General features: G+C 36.5%; 1 protein-coding gene across 1 annotated transcript in view; it reads left to right on the top strand.

The window, feature by feature from the left end:
* The window catches only part of DTL (denticleless E3 ubiquitin protein ligase homolog), a 66,385-nt gene that overhangs the window by 32,164 nt on the left and 18,214 nt on the right, over positions 1-16,007 (top strand). The window contains exons 12-13 of the mRNA XM_003930377.3: positions 4,805-4,894; positions 7,566-7,701. Of these exons, the coding sequence (XP_003930426.1) occupies positions 4,805-4,894; positions 7,566-7,701 (226 nt within the window). The remainder of the gene's footprint in view (positions 1-4,804; positions 4,895-7,565; positions 7,702-16,007) is intronic.

A 16,007-nucleotide genomic window follows, 5' to 3' on the forward strand; every position in this document is an offset into this window, starting at 1 on the left:
TTACCCATGACTAAGAATTAGTTATCTTCTAGGTTTCCCTGTAAGTTCGTAAATGTCTTTGACATTGGTGAATTGAATAATCAGAGTTCACATATTTTGGGTTTAAAGTCATAATGTCTAAAACTTCATAGATCTGTAGTTTTGGTAGTATCAAATCCCTTCTCAAAAGAAAGTTGTATCATTCTTTGTCCTGCCAAGCTTTAGAAAGTAAGATTGCAATTTTTTTTTTTTAGGAAAGAGGTAAAACCTGTTCAGTATGAAGCATAATTCTTGAGCTTAATTTCTTCCAGTCCTGAGGGCAGTACAAAAAAGTGATTTCTATATAACAGGAGTTGCAAAAATGCAACACTACTTTATTAAAATTTTAGTAACAATATCCTAAATAGTCACAAGGTGGAGATACTGCTCTATCCAAGATGCTTCTGTGTTGGGCTTGCCTTTTTTTACAAGCATGTTTCTTTTGTTATGTTTTTAAATGAAAATTTGCCTATAAAGTATATACTTGAGACTCCATCACAAGATGGAGTTTCCTCTTTATAATATGCTTCTTACTTGAGATTTTATGTTACATCGCTAGCATTAATGCTTCTGTCTTATATTTTACATTTTGAGTTTCAAATTTGGTCTTAATGCTTTTTATTTTGCTATCTTTATTTTTCCTTTCTTCTTTGTTCACTGTCTTACCTATGTTTCTTTCTCTACTTTGGCTCCCAACTTAACTAGAGGATTTTATTCCTACCACAGGTCTGTATCTTTTAAAGTTTGCTTCTTCTTGAAAAAAAAAATTCAAACATATCAAAAAGCATGTAAAGAATAATTCAAAAAACATGTATTGATTATTCTTTTAAAATTATTCTTAATAAGGTTTTAAATTCTATATACATAATTATGTATACAATTATATATTGTGTGTGGTTTTCTTGATAGTTTTGAAATTATTAATAAATTTTTGAAGTTTATATATATACATAATTATGTGTACAATTATATATTATGTGTGTAAAGTTTTCTTGACAATTCTTAAACTTCCTCTTCTCTAGCGCAAAGGCCTTTTTAAAATTTTGTTTCAGAGAATGAAGGTTGAGGGAATACTTCCTCCCTTTAAAGATATACACTAAATATAGTTGGCCATTGTTTCTAAGCCATTTTCAGACAACCAATTGGTAGCTACCAAATACATGGGTTACCCTTTTTTATTTCCTAGGCTGGGTCACATGTAAGTGTTGAATGACGTGGTTCAGACGTGATGTTCTGCCTGTCCACACATAACTCAGTGTACAGACTCTGATATTTGAGATCCTGGCAAGCTTGTACATCCTAAAATTGAATTTGCCTAGTGAGGTGGCTCAGTTTCTCTTTTCTATGATTAAGAAAAGGAGGAGTGATATTTTTAAGAGCAATTCCATTCAAGCTGAGTATCCAGACTGTTGGGTTGTCTTCTCTCTTCTACATGTTCAAAAAGTCAGAATTCTCTTAAGTATTGGAATTTTTTCTATGTTAAAAAGCCAAAACTCCGTGGGCACAAGAAAACAAAATAGAAGGGGGTTTTGTATCTTAAGACAGAAGAGAATGGCCTTTTAATCCTCAGTACTACCCAGCAAAGGGGAAATATAATATATTTGGACTGATATTGAAGCCCAAAACTTTTAAAAAGATTTAATATTATACCTTTTCTTTTTAACCTACGCATTGTCCCACCCCCACACCATCCCCTTTTCTCTGGTTTGTTTCTGATATAGCCACTGAATAGCATCAAAGTGGTTATAAATAAACTGATTTGGCATAGTCACTCTACCACTGACGGGCAAAACGTTAAGCCTGACACTTTAGGAAGTGTAAATGATCTCATGGCAGAAATAAAGATTAGACTTGGTTTCCAACTGGGCAGAGAAGAGATTTTGTGAGGAAAAGTACTGATATTCTTTGTATATTTAAGTATACAAAATAACTTTATGAGATCTGTAGATTAGAGCCATTTACTTCTAGAGATACTTTCATAGTTATAAGAGATTTAACTTTAGGATTTCTTGTGCCTTGAATTAAAGTTTTTATTTTATAAAAAGTAGAATATGTAAGAGAGGACAGTCTTCTATGTCTGAGCATCTCCAAAATGCATGTATATAAATGTCTCTTAGACTTAATAGTCTCTTTCCTACTTAAAAGGGAAAGGAAGCCTTAAAAAAATGAGATTATGTAATTATAATGTTTTTATAATAATGGACAATAAATAAAAATTTATTTGAATAAAAATGAAGGATTTAAAAACCACCTGAATCTCATTAGAAGAAATGAATCTTTCTTGAAGTAGTCACTATACCCTAGGATAGTCCTAAACTATCAAAACATAAAAGTTTATGAAAACTTGTTAGACATTAGTTTCTCATTTTAACCCACAACAAACCCTTCTCCCGACTTTCCTTTATTGAGATAGAATTCATATAACATAAAATTCACCATTTTTAAGTTTACAGTTGAGTAGTTACTAGTGTAATCACAGTGTTGTACAAACATCACCACTAATTCCCAAATATCATCACACCAGAAAAAAAAACTATGTCCTTTAACAGTCACTCTCCAATGCCCTCTTCCTTCCCAGCACCTGCTAAACTACATTGTCTCTGGATCTGCTATTCTAGACATTTTGTATAAGTGGAGTCGTACAAAATCAGCATTTTGTGCCTGATGTCTTAGCATAATATTGTCTAGGTTCATTCATGTTATAGCATGTGTCAGTACTTCATTTTTTTATGACTGAATAATATTCCATTGTACAGATAGACCACATTTTGTTTATTCATTCATCAGTCGATGGACATTTGAATTGCTTCCGCTTTTTGACATTATGAATAAAGCTGCTATGAACATTTGTGTATAAGTTCTTTTTTAATACAGGTTTTTAACTCTCCTGGGAGTGTAGGAACAAAATTCTATTCCTAAGAATAGAATTGCTGGGTCATATAATTGTTCAACTTTTTGAGGAGCCTTTCCCCACTTTTAATGCTATGTAAAGTGCCTGGCTTAGACTTCTATTTTCATTATTTATACCTTTTTATCATATTCTACAGTGTTTTCTTTTTTCTCTGAAACACGATAGATAAATGCAAAAAATGTGCATATATTCTATTGGCGGCTTTTTAGGGTTTTTTTTGAAACTTATTTTATCCTCTGTATACACATTTAGGTTCTTCTAGGTATTATTATACAGAAAGTGAGAAAAGATCAGTATTATGAAATTAAATGCTAGAGGCAATAATCAGGGTGAGCCAATGGAAGAGAATAATGTGTTTCTACCAGGTTGCTCAGTAGGACTTGAGGATTTCCTCTCCCTTTTAATTTGCTGCTACCAGACCTGTTTGGACCTTGGGTGAAGAGAAACTTAATAGACTAGGACCATCACAAATGGAGGAGGAAGGAAGATTTCTGTGACTACTGGGATACTTAGACAATCTTAAAACATCTCTTCTAAAATATGTTACCTTGTGAAAGAATGAATTATCTCTGTGGCATTGTAGGAGTAGGCAGTAAGTGAGATTCCTGTAGATGTAGAAAAAGCTTCCTTCTGTTAAATTTTAATTAACTCAGCAAGACAAGTTAGACTCGCTCTTTGTCTTCTTTTGCTTTTTGAATTATTGTATATGTACCATCTGAGTCAAAAGAGGAGTATTAATGATTGAGTTAACCTTACAAATCAGTGTGTCAGATCTCTTAACTATAATTTGGGGAACCTATTAAGTTTACTGAGTCATTTTCACAAATAATCATTCCAGAGTCACCTCCACTTTCTTCATACAAATGAGCCATGATTCAGAGCCTCAGGAAAATGAAAGGAGAATAACTTTTCTCAGCCTGAACCTTCTTGCTCTTTTGAAACACACATGCTAATAATAGTTATGTGAGTTTGTACTCCTTATTATGCTAGTTAATTCCCATGGCCTGTGAAAGAGATTGACATCTCTTGAATGAGTCAGCTGTACGATGCTGTCAAATGCACATAACTGGTGGCATCTGATGAAGGAAAAATATGATTCTTAGTTACATGTACAGGACAATATAATGTGACCCTTCTTTCTGTGTTAAAATAAAATGTGAATGACACTTGAAAATTCAAAACTTCTCTTAGCAAATTAACTGAAATAAAATTTTAGAGGGAAAAAAAAATTTCCGGAGAGGATACCAAAGTGCCACGTAAAATATAGTTTATACCCCTTCAGAATGAAGGTTATCCAACTCAAAATGAAGGAGTATAAATTTGGGTTTTGGTAAAAGTTAGTGAGTCGTCTTTTGGAAGGAAGACAGTCCTCTTGTCCCAAGAGAGCTGGTAGCATGTTTCAGAAATCTTCAGGTTTCACAATTAATTTAGTGTTTCTAGAAGTAGCTGACTAGAGACCTGAAAATGTCTATGCTGTGTAAAAACAGGACTAAGTTGTCAAGTTGACTACTTAGGGATGGATAACATTCTTCCAGAAAGTTTACCACCTAAGGAATGAGGGACAAGGACAGTCTTGAAGTTTAGGCAAAGTATGTATAGTTAGGTTGTCCTGAGATGAAATAAGAACTATCCTTGTGTGTAAGCTCTTATTGTTTACTTATTTTGGCTGTTTTCATTGTGTTTTCTCAGATCAGTGACAGAAATACTTTAATGCCCATTGGAAATCTTTTTTTTTTCCCCCCAAACTATAACTAGGCAGGTCTAGTGGCCTTTGGTAACAATCCTAAAGCTCTCTAAGACACATTTCTGAATTCAAAGCCTCTATCTGGGAGATCCAGCATTGCTTGCTGACTTGTTTCTTTTTGGTTGGACTAGGTCTCCACTCCCTGGCAACCTCCTACTGTGCTCCTGGGTCATTCTCAAGAGGTCACGTCTGTGTGCTGGTGTCCGTCTGACTTCACAAAGGTTTGTAAATGAATTTTTATAGTTGGTTTAAAATGTAGATCACAGGTTTATAGGTTTTTCCAAGGTTTGTTTTGAGACTGATAAGATTTTAAAGATTTAGAGGCCATCCAGGATCCATATCCACATTACTCAGACATATTCTGCTTTTCTTTACCCATACCATAATGGTATTATGCCCTGTGAAATAAGGATAGATTTCTGGTTCCCTAGAGTTATTTCTTTCCTAAATGTAGAATTAAGTTTTTAACTTAATTAAAATTTTATATTAAAATCTAAGGTAAAAATACAATCTAAGGTGAGAACTAGTCTTCTTTACTTTTTAGATGTTATCAATGTAGTTTATTAAAGGTAATATCTTAACAGCCCGATTTGGGTTTTCACATATGGCTAACAAAATGGTTACTGTGAAGTTTTAACATGTTACGTTATCTGTTGCTAAACTATGTAAGTAGGTCTGAAATGTTTTAGATACTCTAGAAAGAAGACAATATGCCCACCTTTTAATTTTTTTAAAGTGACACGTTAAGAAACAAAAAAACCCTAAAATGTAGATAGACCAGAAACATTAAAAACTATGTATATATTGGAATTTTATATAATGGTAGCTCAAGTTCCAGTCATTCTCCCAACCCCCATTGCCTCTGGTCTTTGAGTTATTCTAGGTTCCACAGGAAATCTTATTTCTGTAGAGGTCTCCCCTTTCACGTATGACGTTTTGAGGTTTTGTTGCCTATTGTTCCCATCTGTTTTTTATCTTCCAGAAACTTCTCATGGTCTGGTCTATTTGTGGCATCCGTGCTAGCTTCCAGTACTGTTGTGGGTTTCTCCTTGTCCTTGTTACCATTTCTGTGCTCAACTTTATGGCAGACCATTTTTTGTTTAAGTCATTACTTTAATCACCTGAAATTACATGCTAATGATATTTTTTCCTTGGAGATTTTATATAATTTCTAGTGAAATATCTGCTTTTAACGTGTAGTGTTGCATCTTCATAGAACTTATTAATATGAATGTTTTTTTAATTACTCAGTTAATTTTGTTATCTTTTTTCAACCATCATATATTACCCTTATCTCTGTGCATCTTAAACATCATATATTAATTATCCTTATTTCCTGTGCTCAAAGGAAATAGAAGGGCTATTTACCTATACTAATTTATTGACTACTTTTTTAAGTTTTTTGTTTGTTTGTTTGTTTTTTTGAGGCGGAGTTTCACTCTTGTTACCCAGGCTGGAGTGCAATGGCACGATCTCGGCTCACTGCAACCTCCGCCTCCTGGATTCAGGCAATTCTCCTGCCTCAGCCTCCTGAGTAGCTAGGATTACAGGCACACGCCACCATGCCCAGCTAATTTTTTGTATTTTTAGTAGACGGGGTTTCACCATGTTGACCAGGATGGTCTCGATCTCTTGACCTCGTGATCCACCCGCCTCCGCCTCCCAAAGTGCTGGGATTACAGGCTTGAGCCACCGTGCCCGGCTTAAGTCTTTTAAAAAGAGTTTCATATCAAGCCTAGAATTAGGAAAGTAGAATATGGTTTGTGTTGTTTTTATTTTTTTAATGTCTAACTTTTGGAATAGGAGAAAGCTGAGTTTAAATTCTAGCTCTTCCATTTGATTGTGGTTACTTTGGGCAAATAACTTTATTCCCTTTTTCATAGGAGATTGTTTGATTACAAGGCCTTTAGAGTGTGAGAATTAAATAAGATAAAGAATGTAAACTACCAGACACATAGTAGGTGCTCTGTAAATAACTATTGTTAATAAACTATAGAGGAACTGTGAGATTTCAAACATTTCATATTGAGTAGTCAAATATATGTATCTTCTTTTGGCCTCCCAGTAAGGAAAGGAAAAAGCTGCCAGTCTCTTGGGGGCCAAGACTTCAGAGAACGTGTATTCTTTTTTTCTTTCTCTCTAGTAACTGAAATAGAGAAATTATATAAACAAATGCTAGGGAACAGCTCTGGTACCAGTGGCCATTTGCCACAAGCTCTTCAAGCTGGACTTTCTCTGCCATAAAAGGCTTGGGACCAAGATCGAGAGTGGTCAGATATTTTTAAAAGGGCAAAGGTTATTTTTTAACTTCTTTCAGCCTAGTGAACTTGTTGTTTTCCCAGATTGCTCCTTTACCTATCTGAAAAAGAATCTCAAAAGAAATGGTTTCATTCTACTTGTCACAGAGGCATATTCTGCTTGGCATACTAGAGTCATGGGCCAAGTATGATCTTGCAAATGATGCCTTTAGGTAATGTGGCACAACATGCAGAATTCATAAGAAAATTGTAGAAATTGAATGTTGGTAACATATACTCATTGATCATTTAAAAGAAGAGTAAAAAGGGTGTCTTAATTACATATTTTGTATTTATACAGAAGATGATAAAGAGCCAGGTTTCGTATCAGAACTTTAGATAAAAAACGACTGGTAACAAAAGACATACTAGTAGAAGGTATATGAAGTAGAAACTAGAAACTCAGCTGTGTTAGAAATCTGAAATGATTCCTGAAAGGAAGAAATTGATGTATATGATCTTTCAGATATTATTTTAATATCCTATTTATTAGACAAAATAATTCTCCAGTCACAAGCATTTAAGACAATCAATTTTTTACTGTATTGTGAATCTTTGGTTGAAACTTAACACCCTTCTTTGTTCTCCCTGTTAGATTGCTACCTGTTCTGATGACAATACACTAAAAATTTGGCGCTTGAATAGAGGCTTAGAGGAGAAACCAGGAGGAGATAAACTTTCCACAGTGGGTTGGGCCTCTCAGAAGAAAAAAGAGTCAAGAACTGGCCTAGGTAAGAATATCATCTACTTTCCAAGTTTTTTGTGGTTTGAGTGGTTTAGTCCTTCAGTACAGAGTAATAAGCTAGATTTGATCTTGCATTGGTATGTTTTTAAAGGAAAGCACTATCTTCTTGCCATTCTTTTTGATAAGTACCTCCTGAGCACTACTATGTTTATCATTTACACAATGTACTACAGTGGTAGGTTTATTCAACAAGTATTTCTTGAACACCCAGTATGTGCTGGGCCCTGTTCTTAGTTGATAGGGATTTAGCAATGAACAAAAAATAAAAAATCCTGAAGATGTAAATATAGCTAACATATTAATATGAGAGGAACAAACAAGATAAAAAAGTAAAATATATACTGTGTCAAATAACAAAAAAGGCTTAGGAATAAAGGAAATAGGAAAGGGAAAAGGGCAAGGGTGGTGAAGTAGCTCTTAAAACTTTATATTATGTGGCCAGGGAAGACTCAATGAAAATATGGCATTATAGCAAAGAAAGTAAAGTAGTAAGCCACATAGATATTTTAAAGAAGAATATTCCAGGCAGATGAAAGTACAGAGGCCCTAAAGCAGGAGCATGCTTGACATATTTTTTCTTCCTCAGAAAGGTTAGCATGGCTGGCCCCTAGGGCTGGAGCAGGCAAAGGAAAGGGAGAAGAATAGTAGTGGAAAATGAAATTCTTATGGGACTTTGGGTCTTATTTTGATAGGCAAAAATCCTTCAGAGGGTTTGGAGCAGAAGAGTATCATAATCTGACTTTTAACTTGATCATTCTTGCTCCTGTGTTGAGGATAAATTGTAAGGGGATCAGTAAAAACAAAAAGCTGCTTCTAAAAAGCCATCGAAATAATTTAGGAAGTGATGATGGTGACTTCGACCGGAGTAGTAGCAGAAGCTGTGATGCGAAGTCATTCAATTTTGGATATATTTATAAGACAGAGCCAACAGAATATGTTAAGGGATCAGATGTGGTGATATATGGTAGTTATCAAGGATGACTTCAGAGGTTTTGCTTAAGAAGCTAAAAGGATGTAGTTTCATTAACCTAGATAAATATCCCTGCAGGAAGAGCAGGTTTGGGAGGGAACAGCTGGAGTTCCACTGAGACCTACTTTTTGATATAATTATTAAACACCCAAATGGATATGTCAGGGAGGCATTTAGATGTTTAATTCTGCAGTTCAGGGTTGAGATTGTAGATGTGAGGGTCATTATCACACAGGTGAAGATAGCTATAGATAGAAAAAAATAGGCCTGTGTTCTTGGGGTACCCCAGTGTTTAGAGGATGAGGAGATGACAAATACCATTAAAGCCTACTGAGCAAGCACAATCAGCGAAGTAAGACAAAAACTAGGAGAATATTATATTCTGGAAGCCAAGTAAATAAGAGGGATGAATTTGATTTGATATTTCTGGCATACCAAATTAGATTAGGCCTAAAAACTGACCAATGAATTAGGCAATTGTAGGGGTTATTTGGTGACCTTAATGAATGTCGTTTTGGTGGTATGATGGTGGCCTGACTGGTGTATGAGTTGGAGACTACAAGTATAGAGCTTTGTTATAAAGGAAAAAAAGAAGTGAAGTGGTAGCTAGAGAAAGAAGCAGGGTTGAAGTTTGGTGGGTTTTTTTTTTAAATAGGAATATAACATTTCATAATGATTGGCAGGATCCTGTAGAGAGGGGGAAATTGATGCAGGGAAATTTGCTAGAGCAGTGTCCTCAAGTAAGCGTAAAAGGGATGCTATCCAATACACAAGTAGGAGGGTGGGCCTTTGCCAGGAATGTGAATAATTGATCCATAGTAATTGGAAAAAAGGTGGAATATATAAGCATGGTGCAGGTAGGCTTCTGAGAGTTGGTGGGGCAAGATGAGATGGCCATAACTTACAGAAGTTTCCTTCTGTTCTTATGTCAAAACATGAATCAGGGTCATTAACTATGATAAGGGAAAAAGGGACTAGAGATTTTAGAAGAGACAAGAAAGTCTGAAATAGTCACTGAGAGAATAGAAGAATAAATGGACGGGAAAATATGATTGTTAGGCTTTAAGAGTCAGCTTGAGACTAGCAGTAATTAATTGAAAGTGAGCACTCCACGTAGTTATGTGTTTGCTATGCAAGAGCAGGTATACTGTAGGTAGAGGGTTGGATTTAACCAGGGATGTTGTTTAGCAATGCAAGTCAAGAAGGAAGTTGAGGATGTATACAAAGAGAGTGATTATGACTATAGGATTTAACCTTACTAAAAAGAGGTGTTAGTCGTTTTCACACTGCTGATAAAGACATACCTGAGACTGGGCAATTTACAAAAGAAAGACGTTTAGTGTCTTACAGTTCCACATGATTGGGAAGGCCTCACAATCATGGCAGAAGGCAAGGAGGAACAAGTCACGTCTTACATGGATGGCAGCAGGCAGAGAGAGAGATTAGGCAGGGAAATTCTCCCTTATAATACTGTCAGATCTCCTAAGACTTACTGGCTATCACAAGAACAGCATGAGGAAGACCTGCCCTCATTATTCAATTACCTCTCACCAGGTACCTCCCACAACACGTGGGAATTCAAGATGAGATTCAAGTGGGGACACGGCCAAACTATATCAGGAGGGAAGGGAGGACATAATGGGGCTGGGGGATAGTGTAAATGTGGTAATATCAATGGATTGAGGATAAAAGATTATTGGAATTGAAATACTAAAGGGAGCTGGGAAAATAAGTAGTGATGAGTGGGATGATTGAAATTAAGATAATGGAAGATTTCCAGATATTGGTAATGAAAAGTTCAAGAATAAGTGGCTTAGGAGAGTGAAAGGATGTGATTATTATAGAAGGAGGTCAAGAAACTGAGAAACCAAGGTATTGGAAAGATCATGTACATGGATTTTGTAATCACTACAGATTGACAGATAACATTGAAGAGAGTAACAATGAACCAAGATCAAAAATCTTAAAGCAATGAGCAAGCCAGAGTGGATCCTCAGGGTATCAGTAGATGTGCTATATACCTGTACTTGCATGTTAAACACACAACCATATGGAATGTTCACTTTCAATTAATTACTGCTAACCTCAAGTTGTCTCTTACTGGCCAAAATCATATTTCCCTGTCCATTTACTCTTATGTTCTCTCACTGAGTATTTCAGACTTTCTTACCTTTAAGCTTGAGGTTTAATAAGCTTAAAGAATCATTTTACTTCATCCATAAAGGTGTAAGGTTACTGTAAGGTGAGAAAGGGAAATATACAGACTCATTTTTCTAATGATTTATTTAGTTGCTTATAAGTTGCCGAACTAGACTTCAAAGGAGTCTTTTGCTGTAAGTCTGGGTTCTGTCATCTTTGATGGTGCTACCTTTACTTTTAGCTTTCTTTTTTGTTGTTGTTGTTTGTTTTTGTTTTTGTTTTTGATCAGCCTGGCGTGATCTGGGCTCATTACAACCTCTGCCTCCCAGATTCAGGCGATTCTCCTGCCTCAGCCTCCTACGTAGCTGGAATTACAGGTGCCTACCAGCATGCCTGGCTAATTTTTGTATTTTTAGTAGACAGGGTTTCACCATGTTGGCCAGGCTGGTCTCAAACTCCTGACCTCAGGTGATCCCCGCCTTGGCCTCCCAAAGTGCTGGGATTACAGGTGTGAGCCAGCACGCCCAGCTTTGGTATTACAGTTTAATAAGTCAACTAGTTCTGTGAGAGTGAATAAATAGCCGTCCTCAGACCCCTCTGCCTCATAGTTTCCCTTTCCCAGAGGCAACCTCTTTCAAATCTTTTTGCTGATTCTTTGATATCTATGTCTAGATTTCTAAATCATTTTGTGCAGTTCTATTTATGTTTTGCAATTTTCAACTTTATTAACTTCTTATCTTTGTAACATAAGGATTTAACTCCCTTTACTGTGTCTCACCACTACCAAGCCTTCATGCTCCTCATTCTCCTAATACAGAGTCATGATTTAAGTTAAATCAATACAGTTTAGTGCTTTTAGTGCTTTTAATTATGCAGTTGTCCCTCCAAATCCATGGGGGATTGGTTTCAGAAACCCCCAATAGATACCAAAGTCCACAGAGGCTCAAATTCCTTATATATGGTGTAGTATTTTCTTATAACCTATGTACATCCTTCCATATACTTCTAGCATCTCTAGATTACTTAAAATACCTGGTACATTGTAAATGCTATATTAATAGTTGTTGTACTGTTATCATTTAGGGAATAATGACAAGAAAGAAAAGTCTGTACATGTTTAGTATAGACACAACCATCTTTTTTCATGTTTTTGTTTTAATAGTTTCAATTTGTCATTAACTGAATCCATGGCTGTGGAACCCAGTATACAGAACTCAAGACACAGAGTCAACTATATTTAGAGTTGTATAGTCATTAACACAGTTTAATTCTAGAATATTTTCAACACCTGAAATGAGGGTTCCAATTTCTCTGTGTTCTTGTCAACATTTGTTATTGACCATCTTTTTCATTATATTCATCCTAGCAGGTGTGTCTTAGTATCTCATTGTGGTTTTGATTTATCTTTTCCTGAAGGCCAGTGCTGTTGAACATCTTTTCATGTGCTTTGGCCATTTATACATTTGAAATGAAGTCCCTTGTCATGTAATGATTTGCAATGATTTATCCTGTGGGTTGTGTTTTTACTTTCTTGATGGTATCTCTTGATACACATAACTTTATAATTTTGACGAAGTTCGATTTATCTGGGGTTTTTTTTGTCACTTGTGCTTTTGATGTTAAATCAAAGAAACCATTGCCTGTTCTGAGGTAACAAAGATTTACTCTAATGCTTTCTTCTAGGAGTTTTTTAGTTTTAGGCTTATGATTCATTTTGAGTTTATTGTGTTATGATATGAATTAGAGATTCAAATTAATATTTTACATATGGATATATAGCTTTCTCACCTTCACTTGTTAAAGAGACTATTCTTTATCCCATTGGATTGTCATGGCACCCTTGGTAAAAATCTGCTAAAAATCAATTGACCATAAATGTGAGGGTTTATTTCTGACTTTTCAAATCTGTTCCATTCACCTATGTGTCTGTTCTTATTTTGGTTCTGCATTATCTTCACTACTGTAGCTTTGTAGTAGGTTTTAAAATCCTTCTTCTGTTTTCTTCTTTTATTTCAAGATTCTCTTGACTATTCTGGGTCTCTTTTATACAAATTTTAGGTTCAGCTTGTCAATGTCTGCAAAAAAGCCAGCTAGGATTTATTATTATTATTATTATTTATACAGAGTATCGCTCTGTTACCCAGGCTGGAGTGCAGTGGCACAATCTCAGCTTACTGCCACCTCCACCTCCCTGGTTCAACCAATTCTCCTGCCTTAGCCTCCCCAGTAGCTGGGACTACAGGCATGTGCCACCACACCCAGATAATTTTTTAATTTTTAGTAAAGATGGAGTTTCACCATATTGGCCAGGCTGGTCTTAAACTCCTGACCTCATGATCCACCCACCTTGGCCTCCCAAAGTGCTGGGATTACAGGTGTGAGCCACCACACCCAGCCGCCAGCTAGGATTTTGATAGGAATTGTAGTGACTCTGTAGATCAGTTTTGGGAGTATTGATGTCTTAATAATGTTTAGTCTTCTGGTGCATGAACTAGGGTGTGTTTCTGTTGCCTTAAATGTACTTTTCTTTCTCTCATTTTCTTTCTCATTTTAGAAAAAATAAAAGAGAAGTATGATACGAGGCCATTAGAGAATACTGACCAAAATGTCATCAGAAACATTTCCAGTTATTTTCTGAGGTTTTTCCCTTTATGTGTAAAGATTGTTTTTAACAGAACCATAGTTATAGTGTATATGCATCTGATTTCTCTTAAGCCATCCTACCACGTCAGCCTCCCAGTATCTGGGAATACAGGTGTGCACCACCACGCCTGGATAATTTTTGTATTTTTTGTAGAGATGGGGTTTCACCATGTTGCCCAGGCTGGGCTTAACTTGTGAGCTCAAGCAATCCACCCACCTTGTTCTCCCAAAATGCTGGGATTGCAGACATGAGCCACTGCACCCAGGCTTAAGTACTTTCTATGTTACCTTTTTTGCAACACTGTTTAAAATATGACACTTGAGTAAATGTTCCATAATCTACCTAGCTATTCTATTGTAGTTAAACATTTTGTTTCCAATATTTTAGAAGTTGGGGTTTTTTCCTCCCTCAATTTAGGGTCCCCGTTCCCATTAAAATGATTCCCAAAGGTAGGATTCTTATTTAATGACTATATCATTTTTTAAAATTTGTGATGAAAAGTATCTTGCTTTTAATTGTGTACTTTTAGTATGCCATTAATTATTAGTATTAGAAGCCAAGTCACCAAAAAAGTTACATTTTTACCAAATTTGAGTTGTAACAATAACAATGTTTAGCCATTACTGACGCCTAGCATAATTGTTCTAAGGACCTACTTGGATTATGTCATTTATTTATGAAAACAACTGAAACTGGAGATCAAGGAAGTTCGACTTGCTTAAGATCTCATAGCTATGAACCCTTGCAGTCTGATTCTAGAACACATGCTCAGAACCACTGTGTAGCACTGCCTCCTTTAAAACCTAACAAAGCAAGGCAAAAGTTCAGGTTAAGATCGGAGTAAGAGTTATGCCTAGATTATTTCTGGGTGATGTTAGGGTTACTCTGAAGAGCACTACGGAACAACAGCCTGACATGGGTGCCAAAGGCTGGCACACTGGCCATTTGACTCTCTAAGCCAGCTTCTAGCCACAGACTGGCTGCTTCTAATCACACTGACATCTTGAAAATCATGTTCCTCTGCTTTCCCACAAGCTTCTAATTGCCACACCAACCTTTCATAGCTGTCCTGGGTTGCATATCTTCTCTTCTGGCCCTGGTTTGACTATGTAAACTCCCCAGTTAACACATTAACTGGGAAGGGGTTAAGTGCCAAGACATAGCCTCTTTTCCCTCCGCGTTACTTTTCCCACCCAGCACCTGCTCTGTTGCTTACCATTCTTTCCACTGTGTTTTAGCCAGAGATTTTATAGCACCGTTGAAATCAATAGTTCTCAGTCTTCACTATGCATCAGAACTACTTGGGGAGCTTTTCAAGTCTATATATCCCCAGTGATTAATTATAGGACTTGTGTGGAGGCCAACTACCTATATTTTAACAAAGCTCCAGGTAGGCCTGTTATGTAGCCAGGATTGAGAACCTCTGGTTTAGGCATTATTAAGTGACAAAGTTGATTATCCTTATCTTAAAGAGAAGGAAACTGTACCGATTCTGTCTCAGTTGCTTACTGCAGTCTCACAAGTCAGCAGGATAATTATAGAGAAAGTTTTCTGATGCCTAGAACCTCACCTGTATCCTTGTCAGCAATAATGAAACTTAACATTGTTTAATAATTCCTTGCTAGGCACTATAGGGGTACTGGGCCTAAAGATGAATAAATCATTATTAGCTGCCCTCTAGGCTCACAGTCTATTCTAGGAGGCAGATTCACAAACTTTAGCACACAGCCCTTAGCTGTGTAAACAAAGGGCTCTGAGAACCTACTTCCTCTGTGAGAGGAGAGCTTTGTGGGAGAAGAGGAAAGAAGTTGTGAATTCTTCACAATGGAGTTAACATTGTCATCAGAGCCTTGAAACATGAGAAGAATTTCTGCCTGGCAAAGAAGAAGCTGAATTGGCAAGAAAACCACATGAACAAAGAAATGTGACAGTGCACAGTTTGTTCAGGAAGCAACTAGTAGTGTCCTGTAACATGATCCTAGAATAGCCAAGTACATGATAAGACTGAAAAGGCAGGCTGAGGCCAGATGGCAAACTCTCAAATAGAAAGAAGCTGATGAGGCTCAGTGGCTCACACCTGTAATCCCAGCAGTTTGGGAGGCCGAGGTGGGTGGATCACCGGAGGTCAGGAGTTCAAGACCAGTCTGGCCAACACGGCGAAAGCCCGTCTCTACCAAAAATACAAAATTAGCCAGGTGTGTTGGCACACACCTGTGATCTCAGCTACTCGGGATGTTAAGGCAGGAGAGTCGCTTGAACCCAGGAGGTGGAGGTTGCAGTGAGCCGAGATTACACCTCTGCACTCTAGCCTGGGCAACAAGAGCAAGACTCTGTCTCAAAAAAAAAAAAGAAAAGAAAGAAGCTGCAAGCTGTTAGTATATTTTGTATAATTCTTTAAAGGAACTGACTTTCAGGAAGCATGTAGGGCAATAACTTAGTCTATGCTACCATGTCATCAGATCTCATATATTGCTTAAGGTCAATAAGGAGTTGGTCCACTTAAGTAGAAGAAATGCTAAAGAAAATGACATGTCATATT

This window comes from Saimiri boliviensis, chromosome 14 (assembly GCF_048565385.1).
Source record: "Saimiri boliviensis isolate mSaiBol1 chromosome 14, mSaiBol1.pri, whole genome shotgun sequence".
NCBI classification, from domain to species: domain Eukaryota; kingdom Metazoa; phylum Chordata; class Mammalia; order Primates; family Cebidae; genus Saimiri; species Saimiri boliviensis.